This window comes from Simochromis diagramma, unplaced genomic scaffold, assembly GCF_900408965.1.
Source record: "Simochromis diagramma unplaced genomic scaffold, fSimDia1.1 OVJJ01000343.1, whole genome shotgun sequence".
In the NCBI taxonomy this organism is placed as follows: domain Eukaryota; kingdom Metazoa; phylum Chordata; class Actinopteri; order Cichliformes; family Cichlidae; genus Simochromis; species Simochromis diagramma.
In genome coordinates, this window is record NW_024386831.1 from 14,249,729 (window position 1) to 14,269,837 (window position 20,109).

Here is a 20,109-nt window from a genome sequence, read left to right on the forward strand (position 1 = left end):
GCTTGTACTGGTGAAGTTCTGGTCTAGGAACTGAAATATAGATTAGCATGGCAAGTTTGGTTAGGCCATTTGATTGATTTAGTTCAGCATGTAACAATAGACAGTGGTATGGCTTGGGGTTCAATTAGTAGCAGTCTATTAAAGGCTGCCAGTTAACATCAGAGGCTGCAGAAAACAAGTGCCACCTGTGCACAGCATCGCTTTATTTTATTTAGTTATTATTTTGTGTGTTCTTTACTGGTGCAGACCAATACTTGGTTTGACTGCACCTTATCTCTGCCTCAGGCCTGCTACTTTAATTCAGCCACTATTGGCCATTCTAACACTTCTGATGAGGGCTCTGTCACCAATGTCAGGTTTTACTGAAGAAGTTCTACTTTATTTTGGACAAATCACTACCGTATGAGTGTTTAACGTCCCTCAGTTTGAAATTTAGATTGTGTATATATGTAACTGCTCAGGTCAAGGCTTCAAAAATGGTAGCTCACAAACCAGCTGGTGAAAACATGGTGGCATGTCATTTTTTTATAGACATTCTATATAATCTAATTAAAGACTGGAAAGCTAAATGAATATTTAAAAAAAATAAATATATTTAAAATAAATACATAAATCTAACATGCATTCAGTGTACTTGTTCCTCGGTCTAGACAGAGGATCCTAGAAGCCCCACAAATGACAAGCCTCTGTGCCTAATCCGTTTATTGGAAAGTGGGCATACAAGTGTATACAGAACTTTCAGGTCACATTGTGTTGGAAACCAGTGCATCCCATCAAAGTTTAATTAGAGCATGGTTAATGGAAAACGTGAGCCATTTAAATTTAATTTCCATCATTTTGTAGCTCATCTACATGCAGCACCATTATTATCTCCCCAAAAGATCTCTGCAAGCACTGTACGAGATGCTGATTTTAAGACACCATTGTAGTTATCAACTCTTCCATCATGTTAGTCTAAGCACATATCTGTTAGTTTTGTCCAGAATGAGTGAATGCCACAGTTTGGACAACTAATGCATCTCCAGGGAAAGAGACCGCAGACCCAAAACGCAATGCTGAAAGTCTCTTTGGTCAGGCAGTGGCCTGGGAGATGTGTAATTGACTTTCAGCCATTTCGGCCACCAGCTTTTCTTTCTTCTTTTTCACCCATATGGAAAAGAAATAGAAAAAACTTATAAAAGACTTGCATAAGATGTGGCCTACTTCATATAGTGAATCATATAAGGCTTATTTGATTTACTCAGGAAAGTGGCCACTTTCTCATTACTTTCATGTATTGTTTTAGTAAGTATCCAAAACATACAAGTTTCATTTATATAATTTTTCAAGGGATCTTATATCTGTTTTCACTCTTGTATGCTTTTCATACAAGTTTCACACAAGACAGATACAAACTTTATAAGATTTATATATTTTCCATATGGGCACTCTCACAAACATGCACCTATATATACAAATAAATAAATAATTAACTCCAGTAACAACAGCTTGGCCACGTGATTACTTACTGCCCATTACTTCACTCCAAAGTGAACTCATCAACTGCTGAATGATGGCAACATTTTCCTTTGTTTTAGATAAATCTTTATATCAGTAAAAATTCGCTTGTCTTTTCTTTGAAACCATCATACACTTGACTTTGATTGAAATGTCTCAAAAACTCTTGGATGGCTTTCCAATAAATTCTGCATGCATTAATTGTGACGCTTTAATTGTGGGGCTTCAGCAATCTAACTGGCATTCAAGATAAACTTGACATTAAAATAAACTTGGGTGCACATTCCTTTCATTGGAATTAAATCAGTATTTATATAGCAATTAGTGAAAGCAAACTTATATTTTTTCACATGCTCTGTACAGGCTGCCCAAGGATGGAAAAAACAAAGTTTAATGATGAAAAATCATAAACATTTTTACCTCTTTTCCCCCCAGTGAATGAATTACAGATGATTTTCAAGGCAGTTTTTTTTTTTTCATGAATTAAACAGAAACGGCATGGTGTCTGCCATCAAAGCAATTTATAATGTACTTACTGGAAGTACTGGAACATGTTTTTTTTTCTTTAATTAATTCCGCTTTTTTATCTTTGTTTTCAGCAAATAATGGGCATTTTTTTTATCCACTCTAGCTTTTATTGAGCACCCTCAGGCTAGTGCTGTGTTCACATTCCCACTAATGAATATCACAGCTATATAGTTAGCTATATTGGTAATTTTATGTGCAACCACAAATGAAAATATAAACATGGGAATTTTCAGCTATTGGCAGTTTGTAATGTTTGTTGAAGGGTATATGGGAACATATTGCACAAACTAAATGAATATAATGCTTGCTTTGCATTTGAAAAAACCTTTGTTGCACAGTGAAACACTGTAAAAACTGTTAACACCTACTATAAAATCTGTACTTTATAATAGCATGAGAACCACTAGCACATTACATTAATTTGGCAGACAGTTTTACCTGGAGATATATATTTACGGCATAAAAATGTAACAGTGCATGCACAATAACCATTTTGTATTTAACGTTGCAATTACTGAGCAGCAAGTACTACTAATGTCGATACACTATCCAGTATCAGCATTATGTTCATGTCGTGTGCATGTCAGACGGGTTACTTCATTTGCTGGATCACACGCTCAGTTTTTACCATTCATTCTGTCACTGAAATCAAGATATTGTTAGAGGGGGGATTAATTCTCTCTTGCATATGTCTACAGGGTGTACATAGCTTAGTTATAAGGGTAACAGTAAAATGTACAGTGCTATGAAAACCTATTTGTCCCCTTCCTAATTTCTTTTTTTGCTTGATCTTCTCACACTTAGATGTCTCAGATCAACAAAAAACATATTTTTTATATTAGCAAAAGATAACCAGAATAAATACAAAATACAGTTTTTAAAATGGTTATTTATTAAGGGGGAAACTTATTTAAACCTACTTGGTCCTATGTGAAAAAGTAATTACAAAGCAATTTCTAAGGACTTGGGACTCCACAGAACCACAGCGAGAACTATTATCCACAAATGAAGAATTCGTGGAGCAGCAGGGAACCTTCCCAGGAAGGAACATAAGACTAAGACTTTAGAGAAATTATTCTGTGGACTGATGAGACAAATCTTTAACTTTCTGGAAAGTTTATGTCCTGTTACATGTAACCAAAACTAACACACCGACAATCAAGCATGGTAATGGTTTTGTGATGGTTTGGGGCTGCTTTGCTGTTTCAGGACCTAAACAACTTGCTGTGATTGACAGAACCATGATTTCTGCTCTCCACCAGAAAATCCTGAAGAAAAAAAGTCCTGAATCCCAAGGTTGTGCAGTAGGACAATAATCTGAACCGCCTCAAAATGAAGGTTTTAGAGCGGCCTAGTCGAAGTCCTAACTCAAGTCAGATTGAGATGCCTGGCATGACCTCAAACAGGTCGTTGATGTTTGAAAACCCTGTAATGTGGCTGACTTACAAAAAAAAATTATGCAAAAGATAGTTAACCAAAATTCCTCCACAGCCATGTGAAAGACTCATTGCCAGTTATCATAAACACTTGACTGGGACAACCACTTAGTGTAGGTTTAGGGGGCAATTACATTTTCCCATAAGACCAGATAGATTTTACTAACCCTAACCCCCTCCCCCACCTGTTAATAAATGAAATCATTATTTAAGAACTTAATTTTTGTATTAACTCATGTTATATTTGTCTAAAATTAAAATTAGTTTGAGTTTCTCACAACTTTGTACCAGGCTTCATGAGCCACAGACCAAACTCCCGTGAAGGCCCCGGTGTGCTCATGCTCCATGCTGGCTCTTCGAGTGGACACTCCCCCATCTTGGCTCACACACCCTCCGTGCAAAGACAGGAGCGACTGCCACAGGCTGTTGAAACAGGACAACACAACTTTCAAGGTAAGTACACCAGTCTCTGTCAAAACACGGAGCTGTTATTCATTCACTTAGCGCTTCTATAATTTGGCCTCGCTTGTGTGTACAAACTCTGGCGAAACTTGGCGACCTTGCTTTAGTTATCTCGGTGAACTGCAGGGCGCAGTAGTGTTAGCCCTGCAAGCTAGCGATTACACAAACTTAGCTGCAACACCTCAAAGCTAATGTATATGTGTATTCATTTATTATAGGCTATTTAGTACATGTTGGCTGAAAAAAGCGATATAAAAAACCTGTGAGATAACTATTAACGTCAGCTCGGTTCTTGCTGACGCCTCCGGAAAGTTGTTTAGGTTTGCTAATTTGAGCTAGCAAGGACAACCTACTTCAGCTTAGTCACTGATGAAGTTTAATAAAAAGCGTTTAAGTGTGACTTAAGAGGATTGGTGTATGTTTTCTAAACGTCAGTCAAAACATGTACCTATAGATGTTAGCGAGCCGCTGAAGCTGTGAACGCTCCTCTGTGATTGTTTGGAGCTGCTGTTGCACGTACATATACAGAAGTACATGCTTTATAGCTCTACAGTTTAACTAAAAATGAGCCTCACAGAAAAAGTATTATTAAAACTTCTGGATTTATTTCGGGAATGCTGTATTATACTGCGGCAGTTGTTGCACAATGTACCTAATACATTGGCAACCGAGTGTGTATTCACAACTCATTACTGCTGTCAACAGGTGGAGAGGTAATTTGTGAAACGGCATCAGAGGAGGGTCCCAGTAACAGAGTAACCTACACTCCTTCCTCTTCATCAACATGGGGGCTGCGGTCTCACGGTGGAGGGTTTGTATTCAAACCTTTATTAACCATGTCATGTGAAACAAATTACAGTGCAGTTAGTTAGTGTTACTTCTGCTTTTTGATAGTTTTGAATCATTTTCAGTAAACTCTTTTACTTTGGAAGCATGACTTTAACAGGCACCATTTCTACCACACCAAACGTAATACACAAGCAATGATCTCATGGTTGGATAGATTTACATAAATTTTGTATGTCTAAACAGTACATCTGTGTTCTAGTTGGCATGACATAATGCACATTTGCATGATCAGGGTAGCCTGTTAGTAATAGAATAACACCCATAATGCACGTACAAAAGTAGGAAGAAGAAAAAGGAAGTTTCCAGATCTTTTTTTTTTCTCTCTCTTTCTCTCTCTCTCTTTTTTTTTTTTTTTTTTTTTTTTTTTTTTTAAGTTCCTCACAAAGAGCGCTATTGTTTTGGAAATCGTAATTGTACAATACCTCTTATTCAAACTGTTTGTCTTATAGGCGAAACCATCCACTGTGGAGATTTTGGAAGGAATTGACAAGGTACGCTTAACCTATTAAAAAAAACAAAAACTCTTTCAAGCTACAATATGAACTTCCTGTCTTTTATTAATGCAAATCTATTATAAATATTGGTTATTGCACAATTGGTTTTTATGCTCAATCAAGCCAGATTTTGATGCAGAAAAAAATGACTTAAATGTGTTGTATAAGCACCGACCTTCAGTGACTGCCATAGCAGCTCCTTATTTGCTAAGTGATAGAGCTTTACTGCTCTTCTGCATTGCAGCCAGTGTCAGACTATTTAAAGATCCTGTCCTTGGAGCACGGACATGATGACATCTTCCTGTCACAAAGACATCAATGACATTGAAGTTGCAATGCAATGGGTGTTGCTGCTTTTTGTTTAGCTTCAATTATTCACCTGTGAAAGAATATATATATGTTGTGAGCGTGTGTGTGTGTGTGTGTGTGACATATAGCACACAGCACATTCGTAAACACAAACAGACCACTGTAAGGTTAAATGTGAGACCAGCTCGTGCTTAGAGTGACACACACACATGTTACAGTGCAACCATAGTGGCCAAGAGTGGTCCCAGTTTTGTCCAGTAGCTATTTTTAGAATATGTAGTCAGCAGCCTGAAGCAGTGGTGTCACATTTCAGTTTAAAAAAAGCATAAAGTACCTGTTTATGTGTGAAGTAATAATGGTTGAGGTGAGAGAAAACTCATGTTCTGACCAAATGATTCATTTCCAGTTAAACCCTATGTTAGATTACACATCTCTTTAGTCTGGTGAGCTTAGGTTATTTGCTAAAATGTAGTGAGAGAAATATCATAAAGGGAGTGATGCAAATGCTGAATGTTGGATGAAATTCTGCACTTAAAGTTTGCATCTAAGAAAAATAAAACTGTTCCAGTATTTATAACCCTAACGGTTCCCCACTGCAAGATTGCATCTAGCTGTTTTTCCACAGCATCTTACTGCATTTATATTACCTTCTATTAAATTAAATTAAGATAATGCAGGATCATGCCCAAGTCGTAATGGAAAAGCCTGTTGTGAAATTTTCAATACAATTTTATTTATATTAGACCAAACCAAAAGGGCATTTGAGGCCTTTTATTTTATCACTATAAAGGCAGAAATGCAGTGATCATTTGTGAGCAAGCACTTAGCTACAGTGGAGAGAACAAAAAGAAAAAGACTACCTTTTAACAGGATAAACCAGACTCAGGGAGGCAATCTGTCTACTGGTTGGGGTGTGAGGAAAACAAAAAAAGCAGACCACAGAGAGACAGAGTCAGTGTGCATTTGCATTGATTCTAAAAGTCTAGGAAACTTGGCACAAGTTTTCCAAAAGATGTATTTGGTATGGTGGCGATGGGGCTTGGTTCCAAATGTTCAGTGCATGTTAAATTGGGTTGTGAACTAGTTAATATATAATCAAGGCCATAGCTGGCTCATAGTGGGCCTTTGAGGGGTTTCTAGTCAGTGAGTCTGTTACATGAGCTAACTGAAGAGTGAGCTTTATGCTGTTATTTCTGGCTGACAATAAACCAAAATGTATGTTTTGCGTAAATGAAACCCCACTTCAAAACAACAACAACAAAAAAACACAACAACAACTCAGAATAACTTGATACTGATTTACAATGACTTCCTTCTTGGGACACAAGTGGACTTTACAGTGTCCTTGTATTGTCATAACATTACCACACAAAAAGCAACAGTTTTTTGTTTTGGTTTTCTTCACATCCATCTCTGTAAAAAGTTGTAAAAACAGCAGTTTGCGTACAACATTGAGGGGCCTCTGAGCCTAAGAATTTCATTGCCAATGTTATCTGTATGTGACAAATAAAGCTTGAAACTTAAACTTGATGGCATGTAGAAAACCAGTTTTAGTAATGATCCAAAATAGGTGAAATGGCGTTAACAAAATGTTAATAATTTTCCTAATAAATATATAAACTGCATTTGAATGACCTGCATTACATGAGACTGAAGTTAAAATATGTTCAAAACATTAATGGTTATTTTTATAAATATGTTAATAGAAGTTTGAATATAAAATGTAAGTTCAAACTCCAGTTTTGTTTTTTTAATTTTTATTATTGATCCTTTCATGATCCTTCCATTTTTCTCCACAGGACATACAGGTTCTTGAAGAATATAGTGAGAAAAATCAAAGGCAGCTGAAGATATGGGTTGGACGACTGCTTCTCTACTCGTCGCTTCTCTACTTGATCACTTGTGTAGTTGTGTATTTCTGGTATCTGCCCGAACAGTTAATGGGACGGCTCATATTGTCTCTTCCCTTTCTAATAGTTCCGTTATTGTAAGTATAAGAGATAATCTATCATATTTTCACTAAACTGTAATTGTGATTTATTGAGATGGCTGTTTTTTCTCTTCTGTTTAGCGTGTGGTTACTTCGAAAATTGCTGATAAAAATTTTTTTCCAGAAGAACTGAAAAAAATAGTAAGTTTTTTTCCTCTGTTGTGCAAGTTTTTTTTTTTTTTTTTTTTTTTTTTTTTATAAATTTATGTTTAAACAGATGTTGGATTTCCTAACGTTTTCTTTCCAGATGAAAAGTTAGAGGATCTTAAAGCAGAAAAGAGGAAAATAGTAAGTGATGTTTTTTATTTATAATACAGAAATACTTTTATGTGCAGTGCTGTGCAGAATTGAGACACTGTTGGATGCCTGGGAAGAAAATTATGAAGTGAAAATAATAAGTTTGCCTGATATGATTTATGTTTACTGATTCTGTTGTGCTAAATTTTATTTGACTCAAATTGAACGTGAATTCTGTCATAATGTCGATGATTCATAAAAAGTTTTGCGAGGTTGAATATGACGTTTTTTCTTCGGGAGCTTTTGAAGATGGGCTTGGCACAATAGAGAACCTGAGAACACCATCTATTACAAGGCACCCTGTGCTTGTCTTTGAAGATGATTTATTTTTATATTTGCTTTTTGTGTTTGATTGTTTCAAGTAGTTATAAAGCCTCTAAGATTGTATGTATTCAGCCAACGTTAATAACATCTTTTAAACGGGCGACATTCCAAAAATCTAACAAAAGTGTCAGCAATCAGTTACGTAAATTCAAAAACACATTTCAAAAAAGATATTGCCATGCATCGTTGCACAATGATCTGTGACTCTACCTAAGTGTGTAATGTAAGATTTCAAAGGCTTGATCATTGAAAGCCACAAGATGTGTGATCAACTATTTGTTGTTAGTGTTTTATTTTTTTCTGTTTAGGGGATGGTGATTTATATTGGTAATTAGGGCTGCACGATTAATCGTTAGAAAATCGCGATCTCATTTCCAAAAAGACGACGATTGTACCGCATTTTGATCCGGGACGTACTCTGCATGAAAACAAGTGCTCACTCTTCCTGCTCAACAAATGACAAGGGCGGAGCCTTATACCACGTGATACAGAAGCGGTGCAGTGTGATGCTAAAATTAGCAGGGGAAAAAACAACGGAGAGCACGTCAGGGATGACGAGAAAGTGACAGGAGAAAATCCGTCCCGGTCAACCACCCAAACCTCAATAACGGGAACCTTATACAGCGCTTCTCTATACACGTCGAACTCCCGCAGGCACAAAGAAATTACGGAGGCTATCGCTTATCACCTGACCAAAGATATGGCTCCCATCAACACTGTGCAAAACGAGGGATTTAGGAAAATGATCAACACCCTAGACAAACGCTACACAGTGCCGTCCCGCAACTATTTTTCTATTGTTGCACTACCTGCTCTATACACGCAGTGTCGAGCAACGGTGGAGACGGAATTTCAAGCAGTACAACATTTTGCGGCAACAATAAAACGTGAGACATTTGTTGTTTTTATGTTCAGTCTCAACTGTTACGAAGTTGATGTGCAGTTAATAAGTGCAATAAATATTTATACTGGAAAAGAAAATCGTGAGAGAATCGTGATCTCAATTCTAAGCCAAAAAATCGTGATTCTCATTTTATGCAAAATCGTGCAGCCCTATTGGTAATTATAATCTTTGCAGTGGTTTAGAGTTTTAACTATAAGTGAAATGGCTTTTACATTCTTTACACTTAGTGTTTACCCACCAACCATTTCATTAGGTGCATCTTGTTAGTACTGGTTTGGACCCTCTTTTGCTTTTCCAACTACCCCATTTCTTCATGGCACAGATTCAACAATGTGCCGGAGATATTTCTCAGAGATTTATATGATAACATCACACACTGCAGATTTGTTGGCTACAGAACCGTGATCTCTTGTTCCAGCCAATTCCCAAAGATACTCCATTGAATTGAAATCTGGTGACTGTGGAGATGATTTGAACTTGGCCCTTTACTCTTTTTTTTTTTTTTTTTAAATCATTCACTGCGGTGTAAATCCTAGAGGTGATTGCATGGGAAAATTTCAATACATCAGCAGTTTCTGACATACTCAGACCAGCCCCTCTGGCAATAACAACCATGCTGCATTCAAAGTCCCTTTTCTTCCTCATTCTAATGGTCAGTTTGAAATGTAGCGGGTTTTCATATCTACATGGCTAAATAAACTGGGGTGTTGCCATGTGATTAGCTGATTAGATACTTGTGTTAAAGAGCAGCTGAACAAGTTTGTAAAGTGGTTGATGGGTGTATTTGTCAGTGTTGAGAAACGTAAGTCTGCTATGAATATATGAGTTGAAATTGAATAGAACAGCTCAGTTGGTCTTGTCCTGTGCTGCTACATCCTTGATATGACATAAACAATGAATGAGTTAAATATAGTTTGGCATTTTTTTTACTTGTAGCCTGAAGTCCACTTAAAAAAAAAAGTGTAATTTTGATTCTTAACGGTCCACTCGTAAAGTCAGGATTGACATTTAATGCCTTATAAAATTAGTTTTGGTTATCTTCTCAGCAATTTGCTGTAAGATACTCTAAGCTCTGTGAAGACAACATTTGATTGGTACAAAACCTTGATCCAGTAAACTACTCTTCTAATGTCACTTTAATTAATTGCATTTACTACAGGAAAGAAATAAATCTGAGAAATTGCTTGTCATCCTCTGTCAAGTCTAATAACTTTCAATAATTAGGGCTGATGGATTTTCACACTCTCCATTATCGAAGTAGTGAATGTAATTATTCCTCATATTATATGTAAACATTAAGAAATGTTCTGTACTTACTCTAAATGAAGATGTACAATGTAGTGAAGTTGCTTTAAGGGCTCTTTTCTCAGTCACTTTGACATGCGATGTTATTGAAGGTGATTCTAAGATATTTGTGTGTATTTATAAATGCCAGTTTATGACACACATGATCAGCAAATGATTACTCTGATATGTTAACAGTGATAAATACTTTTAGGCAATAAATTAAAAGATAATTTAAGTTTATTCCTTAATGTTTTTGCATTTTTTTCCAGCTTGAAGAAGTTATGGAAACTGAAACATATAAAAATGCAAAAATGATTCTGGAGAGATTTGATCCTGATTCCAAGAAAAATATTGTGAGTTCTTTTTTGTTTTTGTTTTTCTCTGCTGTATAAATTGTCTAATTGCATTCAGTTTATATATATATATATTTTTATATTAAAGCATGTTCTTGTACACTCCTCTGTTCTGTATGAAGGCGCTTGAATCTACTCCAGTTGCTCCTCAGATAACTCCAAAACCAGGACAAGGTAGCAGTGAGTTTTGAACGTTCTCAGGAGACAATACTATTTGCCCTACTTCGACTCTGGCATTTCCTATTATGCTATTAAAGCATCCTGCAATGTTTTCTGTGTTAGAACTCCGCCATCGGAATGTCATCCCAAAGGCCCCCCCAGTGGTGGTGAATCCTGCAAGCGAAGCTGCTGCCCGCCCTCCTCTTGCCTCCAGGCCCACCTATCCTGGAAGATCTTCCCACTCTGCTCCAGGTGGACCCCCAGAGAGGAGCCTGTCAGCTATAGCTGCTCAGCAGAGCTTGATGAGGAAGCCTGTGACCCCTGGAACACCTGTTCCAGGAGTCGGTGAGTTACCTGCACACAGGGGGACCAGATCATAATGTGGTCGATTAAGGTGTGATTTACTCTTTCCTGGCTCTTTGTCCCCAGTTGTTCAAAGCTCTGTGGTGTGTGTTGTCAGAAAGGCTGTAGTATGTTGTACAGTAAGGTAGTGGATAATTGTGGAAATGTATGATAACAATATCTAACTCTATGGTCTAACTTTTGTCCACTAAGTGTCTTACTTGGGCCTGAGATTGCAATCGATAACTTTTGTTACTATGACCATAATATTTGTATAATATTTACCTCAAGAGGATATGATCTATCATCATTGGCTGCTTTTAAAGATTGAAAAGGAACAACCAGAAAAATAGATGAAACATTTCTCATAAAGCAGTTGTTTTATATGGAAGACATCTGTGGGGTATAGGGGTATTGAATATTCAATATCAGTAATTTCTGGACTGACCACTCAATAGAAAAAAAAATGCAAATAACTGCAAACAGTAAAGGAAAATGTGCTCCTAGAGTAGTGGAAGCTGTATGCTGTAATTGCCATGTGGAATGCCAACTGTGAGGTATGCACGATGCAGTATTACATTAACTATGATTAATTAGCCAGACCTGCATTTGTTCTCTGGGCAATGGTGGTAGAATCTCACTAAATGTCTTTTAATGCTTAGTGAAATTGCCTTTGGCATTGGGAACACCTCACAAATGGTTTACATGAGTTGATGTTATCACCTGCTTCTGCTGAAAATTGAAAGTGAAAAGCAATTTGATACAAAGAGTCACCACAGAGTTTCCATATGTTGGTAAATTAATAACCAGCAGGATACTGAGACTCTGCCAAGTCTCACAGAAATGACCAGTCATCTTCCTATGATTGCTCTTGATGTTGGATTATATTAATTACTACTCACCAACGCAGCAGGGATTCGGGACGTGCTTTGCAAGTGCGATCCGGTGTTAAGTCATTAAGAAAAAGAGGCAGCTTTTTGTAAAATTAATCATGGTTTGTGCACCAAACTATTTCACAGATTTATTACTGTAAGCAGCACCTGTTTACTGAAGTATGCATTCCAAGCTGCAGAGTGCATCTAACAGGCAAAGATGCTATGCTTTAACAGGGATGCACCCCCCAGGCCCACCGCTGGCCAGACCTGTGATCCCAAGGGAGAGAGGTGCTATGGACAGAGTCATAGAGTATCTTGTTGGAGATGGCCCTCAGAACAGGTAAATAAAATGGGAAAATGAGTCTCTTCAGTAATGCAGTAAAGTAAATGCAACCTGTGTATCATGTCATGAAAAAGTTGTAAACATCTGAAGTGCATTAATTTGATAAATATTAGATGATCGGAATATAGCTGTGTTGAAATAATGTGTAAATGAAGTTTTTTAGGCAGAATCTGCTTTTTTTTTCTTTCTTTTTTTTAAATGCCAAATCATTTAAAGTTAAGTTTATTAAACCTTGAAAGAGCTCTTAAAAAGGCGAACTGAAAACAACTCTTATTCTTCTCGCACCGATCCTCCTTTTTAATATATGATGATCATGCTTCCCTTAAACATTAACTTAAACTTGTCCATCATTGCAGCTGCTCAACACTGACTGAAATATAGTACTCTTTTGTAGTAGCCTGCAATAGTTGTAGCTTTATCAGATAAAATCATATAGTCTGTTTTAAAACAACTTTTTTTTTACAGTTTGTAGTCATTGTTTTTTGTTTTTTTTTATGTTGCACATTACTTTATCTGGAAATTTTAAATCTACTTTGTAGATTTGTGTTAGGAGTGGTAATACTGAGTTATCCAGTGCCTGTTCACATGCTATGTAATGTCTTACTAGATTGTTTGTTTGTTTGTTTGTTTGTTGTTGTTTTTTCCCTTCCTCATAGATACGCTCTCATATGTCAGCAGTGTCTGTCCCATAACGGCATGGCATTAAAAGAAGAATTTGAATATATTGGTGAGACTTTGAGAATCACAGCACACTTTGTCAGTCTCCATCAAACACTGTGCCTTCATTTGCCCTCTAGCATTTGGCAGCATAGTATATCATATGGCTCTTAAATGCCTCTGCCACTACCAACTCCTGTAAGCAAAAAGAAAGCAAGATTGAATATGCAAAGTAGTGCTACACATCAATCTGAAATGTTTATGCATCTGAGGCATTTTTTTTCCCATTGGTTCATATTCATGTATATTAATCTATGTCTGTTTCACAATGTATTAGCATGGTTACATAAAATATATGCGTGGGGTTTTATTTGTTTCTTTTCAGCCTTTCGATGTGCGTATTGTTATTTCTTGAACCCTGCAAGAAAGACGAGGCCTCAGGCACCCAGGCTCACCGAGGTCGCTGGTAACCGTAAGATGTCACCAGAGGCGACTGGTACTGATGCAGATGATGATCAAACTGTTTTAGGTAATAATGAACTGCAAATGTAAATCAAGTTATTAAGGTGTATTACACTAAAATGTTAAATTAATTAATCTAATACAGATACAGATCTAAAATGGATAAAATAGCATTCTTTTGTACGCATACAGTAGTAGTAATTTTCTTATCTTCACCCTTTTAAAAAAAATACTTGTTCATATGCATTTCAAATCTAAACGTAAAAAAAAAAAAAGAAGAAATAACTGTTTCTAATTATCAGAGAACACGAAGCTTACTGATGTCCCTGCTGGTTCAAATACCCAAGAGCCGGCTATACCAACAGCCACAGAGCCCAGTTCTGCATCAGATGGCCAAAACACCCCAGAGTCGCAAGACCTGCCCTCTGAGAAATCTGACGGAGAGCAAGATTTGTCTGCCATGGAAGTGGAATAAAACAGCGGCGCGGTAATTTCACCACAAGTCAGACTGGAACATTTTTGTTTTCATTGAGGAAATGTAGAAATGGTTAGCTTCCAAGTAAATGCCGTAAGTTTGAAGAGCACAATAACAGATGTTAATGCAATCTTCAGCTTACAGAGTGTTCTTTCTTTTGAAAATTGCAATAGTAATTAATTAAACATTGAACTTGCATAGTAGTAGCATTTGATAGCAACTGCCAAAACACTCTTATATTTTTAGCATGTTTACAGGTCAATAACAGAGCTATGAGGGTTAAGCTTGTCTCAGTGTTGCATAGGAAAAGTCTCTCTCTCTTTTTTTTAACAGGGTTTTGAAGGAGTTTCTGTCTTTATTCTAACAAGGTACAACTTCAGAAACAGAAATATTTTGTGGAAAAATTATTTATGGGAAATTATTTATAAATATTTTTTCTATATTGCTGCGCCCTTTTCTGACAGTGTTGAATGGAATACTTTGCAGCTTGGAGGTGCTTACATGTTTACACTACCACTGTACCAGAATGATAATAATAATAATAATAATGCACATGCACTATGTATTTTTTGCTAAAGGAGGAAAACAGGTTTGTCAGTCCTGTTATACTGACTGAAGTGCCTTTTTATATGTCAAGTCCCTATTTGAGAACATTGTCTATTAAATGTTTTTACATGTAGACGGTGAAGTCATTCAGCTGTTTTAAGTCTTAAAAGGCAGCATCTGTTTGCTAAACAAGTTCCCGGTATGTATGTATGTATGTATAAATAATATTAAATAAACGTTTGAGAAAATCTATTTATCTGTGTTCACAATCACAACCACTTTGTCTTCATTGCTATATTTATGAAAGCACCATTTATTTCTGTTGTATTTTAAAAGTGATTCTACATCAGCATTAAATTAACATTTGAGCAACAACATGAGAAACAACTCCCCGGGATCTCTCTAACCTGTATTGTTTCTTCTTGTATATGTTGTATTTTAAATGGGTACCCATTTTCTTCTTTGGCCGTCTTCTCAATCAGGCCCAAATTTAAGCAGTCCGTTTTCATTAGCAGGCCAGTTTTAGCTTGTGATCATTTTATTTTAGCTCATTGATCATTTCAGACAGTGTAAGATAATGGTGCTGACACAGAGCCTGACCAGTCTTGATTGCTTGACCCTCTTCATTTGCAACAGCAAAGTCATTGCGGCTACAAAGTTGTTTTCTACCGTTACATGACCCTTTTCCCCTGAAGATACACCGTAAACTATTGGTGAGTTCAACATCCCACATCTTCTATGGGTTTTGATAATGTATGTTTACAGAGACGTGACCTCCCGGGCCTTGTAATGCATCAATCTGACACCAACAGTAACGCCTGATTCCACCGCATACTGTTTGAGGTTGACCTCTGACAAGAGCCAAACGGGGGGAAAAAATGGGACATCAATAGGACGATGTTTGGATGTTTTCACACCACTGGGAGGTTGTTCAGTATACAAAGCCTGCACGTGTGTGTGTGTGTGTGTGTGAGAATCATCACAAGTAATATTTCATGAAAGATCTCGATGCTGTGTGGTTTGAAAATTACGTGTGTGTGTGTGTGTGTGTGTATATATATGTGTATATATATACTTTAAAAAAAAAAAAAAAAATCCAAAGCACTGAATCATTTCATAACAGTTTGTATTATATCAGCCAGTGAAATTGTGTGTGGGGTTATCAAATCTTCGTAACAGCTTTCAGTTTTGTGTTTTTCTTTCGTCGTTTTTGATGCATGAAGACTTTCACAGACAGATGAATGATCGCAGGGAGAAGAGTAAAATTGTGGTCTCAACTGTTTAACATGCCTTGAGAGGTGTTGCAGTTACGCTGGTACTAGCATTTGCGTGGTGTGATGATTTTTATCGGGTGGCAAATTGAAGGCCTATTTAAGTACAATCAATACTTGGGATAGCCCTTCAGCTATCTGATTTATACTGTAGTTATCATTGTCCGCACCTAACTGACCACCATCTCAAAATCTATTATATGAACAAAGAGTATTTCAAAGAAATACTGTTTACATAATGCAAAATCCAAAGGCACACTCTTAGTTTTTTTTTGTTTTGTTTTTGTTTTTTCAGGGTTCTGCTTGATTGTCCAACCAGTCAAAAGATTACATCTGGATTGCTATCATGGAAACACTTAATTGATTTTCAAGGATGACAAATGACACACAAAGCCCCAGTGCCAAGGTAATTTTGAGCAAGAGATGAAAATGTACATGGTGCTGTCCCAAGGTTCATAGTTCTTTTCATACTCATCTCTCACATGTGCATTCGAGGCCACTTGACTTAAATTTATACTGATCTTTTATTTATACCCAGAAAAAATGGCAGATAAGAAACATAAGTGTTCTTGATATTGTGTTTTGTCATATCTAGCAGCCAAAGATTGAAATCCTGCGAAACAATTTTCTGAAGAAATGAAAGAGCGTGCCCTCCTGAACCCTGGAGGAAAATAACCCCACGGTGCGAGGCAGAATATGAAACAGAGGCACAGAATAAGTAAAATAGACAAGTGCACCAGGCTTGTCACTTTTCCATTTGCTGCCCCCGAGTGTGAGCACTTCAAAATTCTCCTCATCTCAGCTAAGACCTTCATCGTTATGCTCTATCTACTGTACTGAATACGAAAAAAGTACCATATCAGGCAAAGGTAATAAGGAAGGGAGTTTTAAGCATTTACCATGTTCCTGTCAGTCATGAAGTAGAAAGCAACAGGAAGAACAACAAAGTCATAAATATGCAGCACATGCCATTGTGCACTGGAGACAATGTGGAAGAAAAAAATGCTGCAATGAGTGTCACAGAAGTAGTTAACTTGGTTGTGATATTAGACATTACCAGTGGCTCTTGACAACAGCATCATTACACAGAGCACAATCTCCTTCAGAGAAGCATTAAAATCAAATTAGATTATACAAGCGCTTGGCTTGATGAGCTGCGAGGGGTGATGGTTCCTAAAGAGTGGCTCTCTGGTTATTACTGTAAAGCTCTTCAGGTGCTTGGGCTTGAATTGCCACTTGATAAAGCTTACCACGAAAGGTCATCAGCTTTCAAGAAATTAGGGTTTTCGTTTTTCTTTTATTAATAATTCAAGTCAGATTAAACTTTCACACCCAGATGGATGGACTTCCGTTTTTTCCCCCCACATTCTATCTGTCATATCATTGCATGCTGCTGAATGCATGATGCCAGCAATAAACCGCTGTGTTGTGGTTTATACCAGAGTGACATTCAGGGATCAGAGAGCATTGTCATTCTCTGTCCTATCTTGAACTCATTATACCACTTGAACGATGGCATCTGTTCGAGCACTGATGCAGTTTGACAGTTATTACAGCAAACAATCCACTTTCCTACATATATGCTATACTGGAAGAATAATATAGAAGTAAACTTTTGGAAAGAGTGCATGCAAGTGAAGTGGATAGTATCAGAATCTGCTGTATTATAGTGCTGTACATTATTTTGATTTTAGACTTAGTGGTTTTAATTTTCCCATGCATGCATGATTTTGTGCATGAGGACACACGTATGTATAAATGTGTATATATATTGATTCATGTAACGCAGTGTAAGGATCCAACATGCCACAGGAATCAATAACATAAAAACAAGGTTATCCTGAATTTACAAATCCTGTCGTGTGCTGGGTAACATTTCAGCAACTATAGAGCACAATCAAATCACACAAAAAATTACATAGTTTAGTATGTAATGCATTTAGAACATATTTTGATGGAAAGACAACCAAAAAGAGAAGAGAGAGGAGAAGAAATGGAGGGCTACGACAACATAGCCCTTCACTATCTCATGTGGAAATCATACAAAGCATCCTGCAGGCAGCAGGTTCATTTTATAGCTTCATCTATTACCACACTGTCATTGTTAATTGTCTTCTTTTTACCTCTGCAGGATTCTCCAAATTGGTCCTATCGAATGTGACAGGAGGAAGAGCATTAAGCATCTGACAAGATGATATCTAAGTTCAATTTCCTACTCCTCACCTGATTTATACCTGCAGCAGATCATTTTCCTTTCTGTCATAAAGACCTCTATAAATCAGTGGTGCTTATGGAAGCACTACAGAACAGGGTCCCTGGATTTGTTTCCCCTGTGTTTGCTATTAGGAAGCCATTACAGCCACATTTTCCTCCTTCAAACAAAAATGATCAAATCTAATACTGGCAAGATTAGAGAGATAAAGAGAGAAAGGGCTGGCGGAGCTGTTCAACACAGTCCCCTATCTAAACAATATGCTCTAAACTCAATAAAAACAGGGCTTTTTGCTGGTGACACCATTATCCATCTGTTTGGACAAAATTGCTGTATCATGGTATAAATCTGCGATACAAGTGACATATCCTCTAAAATAAAAGGGAACATTAACTGCTCTATCTTCTAGAGGCCATGGGACTAGCTGGCTATAAGCTCAGTCAAGTGTGATGGCAGTTATACTGTGTTTTACTAGACTGCAGACAATTATACTTTGCTCCTATCCCCTAAGAAGACAAACTGCCTTGGCTTCAACTGAAATGATTTCAAATAGATTTTCCAAAATGTCTGTCGCCAGATTGCTTCCATACATTATTTCACTTAAATGGAGAGAAAAAAAGAGGGAGCAAATCCACAAATCAATCACAAAAGCCCACTTTACCAGATGGAAAGACGGCTTTCAGTGCATGTGTGTGTGTGTTTGTGTGAGTGGGTGTCTTGTGGACCCACAGAGAAGGACAGTTATAGGATGTGCAGTCCTGTCTCTGTTATGTCTCACTCATACTGAAGGATAACATAGTGTATCTGTTTCCAGTGTTGAGCTGGCAGTGCTGTGAGAGTGAAATAATGTGCCCTATAATGAACTGACCCGCCTGAACTTTTAGATTCTTAAACAATTACTTAATTGAATTACCAATCATGTGTAATCCAATAGGGAAAAAAAAAACCTTTAATGCAGTTATCTCACACATGACAGACAACTCACTGTTCACTGAAGAAGGTACTTGGTATCCCAATTTGTCTTTCATAGTACTAAGCTTATGCAACAGAAAATATAAAGGTTCTGTTTTTTAAGAGCAATGTGGAAGAAATGTAGACCTATGTTGGCAACAATACTCAATGCAATACGCAACGCAAACTTAAATGGCTGCGTATTCAATGTAGAGCAAGCTTAACATTCAGTTGAGCTTTATTTGTATAATTATCCATTTGTCTACAACACTTAGGAGACAAAAACGCTTAGTCTCAGCCAATAGGAAAACTGGATTTCAGCTCGGTGGCCCGTACACCCAATCAGAGCACGACTTTCGAGGTGGAAAGTTAATAGTGTTAGCCTTAGCAACAAGTTTTTAGCTGTGAGGGATTTATGTTATGTCAACATTACAGAATGCTGAAAGACATAGCATTTGAAAAAGTTTTCTAGTCGGGAAAAAAAATGTAGCTCTGTTTTAAAATTCCTATCATTACTTTGCTAACAATAGCATAAGGAGCGAAATGAGCTAACCTTTGGAGCAGCTCTTCAAAGACTGAACGGTTAGTGCTTTTAAAATAAGTCTTGTATGTTGTACTCTCTGTGGGGGATTTTGTACACTTTATAGCAACTATGGTAAAAACTCTGCTTCTAAAGTCAGTAATTAAGTCTTGGACAAATATAAAATTAGGCATTTTAAGTAATTAAAAGTTATTGCTAGAGGTATTACTATGTTTTTTGGCCATTTTGGCTCATTAATAACAATAAAGTCAATTCTTTATTTGGTGGACAAAAGCCAGGTTTTTGTGATTTTTTTTCTTTAAATAGTAAGTATAATTTTATAGCTTACCATCTTTAATGTGATCTATAACAATTGAAAATACTAAAAAAAGAGATATCTTTAGGGCAGAAAAATGAATAAAAAAATGTAATTCAGCATTTAGTCTCATTGGGTAGGAGTTCATCTCCATTGCACATCTTTTCCTGGCAATATTTGCCCACTATTTTGTGTAAAATCACTCCAAATTTGTCAGATTGTGAGGATTTTGTATGTACAGCCCTCTTTG

At 36.9% G+C, this 20,109-nt stretch overlaps 1 protein-coding gene across 1 annotated transcript; it reads left to right on the plus strand.

The window, feature by feature from the left end:
• Positions 1 to 3,777: 3,777 nt before the first annotated feature.
• On the plus strand, positions 3,778 to 15,461 carry lnpa (limb and neural patterns a). Its single transcript, XM_040028073.1, is given in 14 exon segments — positions 3,778 to 3,914; positions 4,629 to 4,734; positions 5,222 to 5,263; positions 7,375 to 7,562; positions 7,647 to 7,680; positions 7,682 to 7,706; positions 7,813 to 7,853; positions 10,647 to 10,730; positions 10,853 to 10,904; positions 11,013 to 11,234; positions 12,341 to 12,446; positions 13,106 to 13,176; positions 13,492 to 13,635; positions 13,871 to 15,461. Coding segments are annotated over 13 exon segments (1,209 nt in total). The 5' UTR covers positions 3,778 to 3,914; positions 4,629 to 4,707; the 3' UTR covers positions 14,044 to 15,461.
• Positions 15,462 to 20,109: the final 4,648 nt, after the last annotated feature.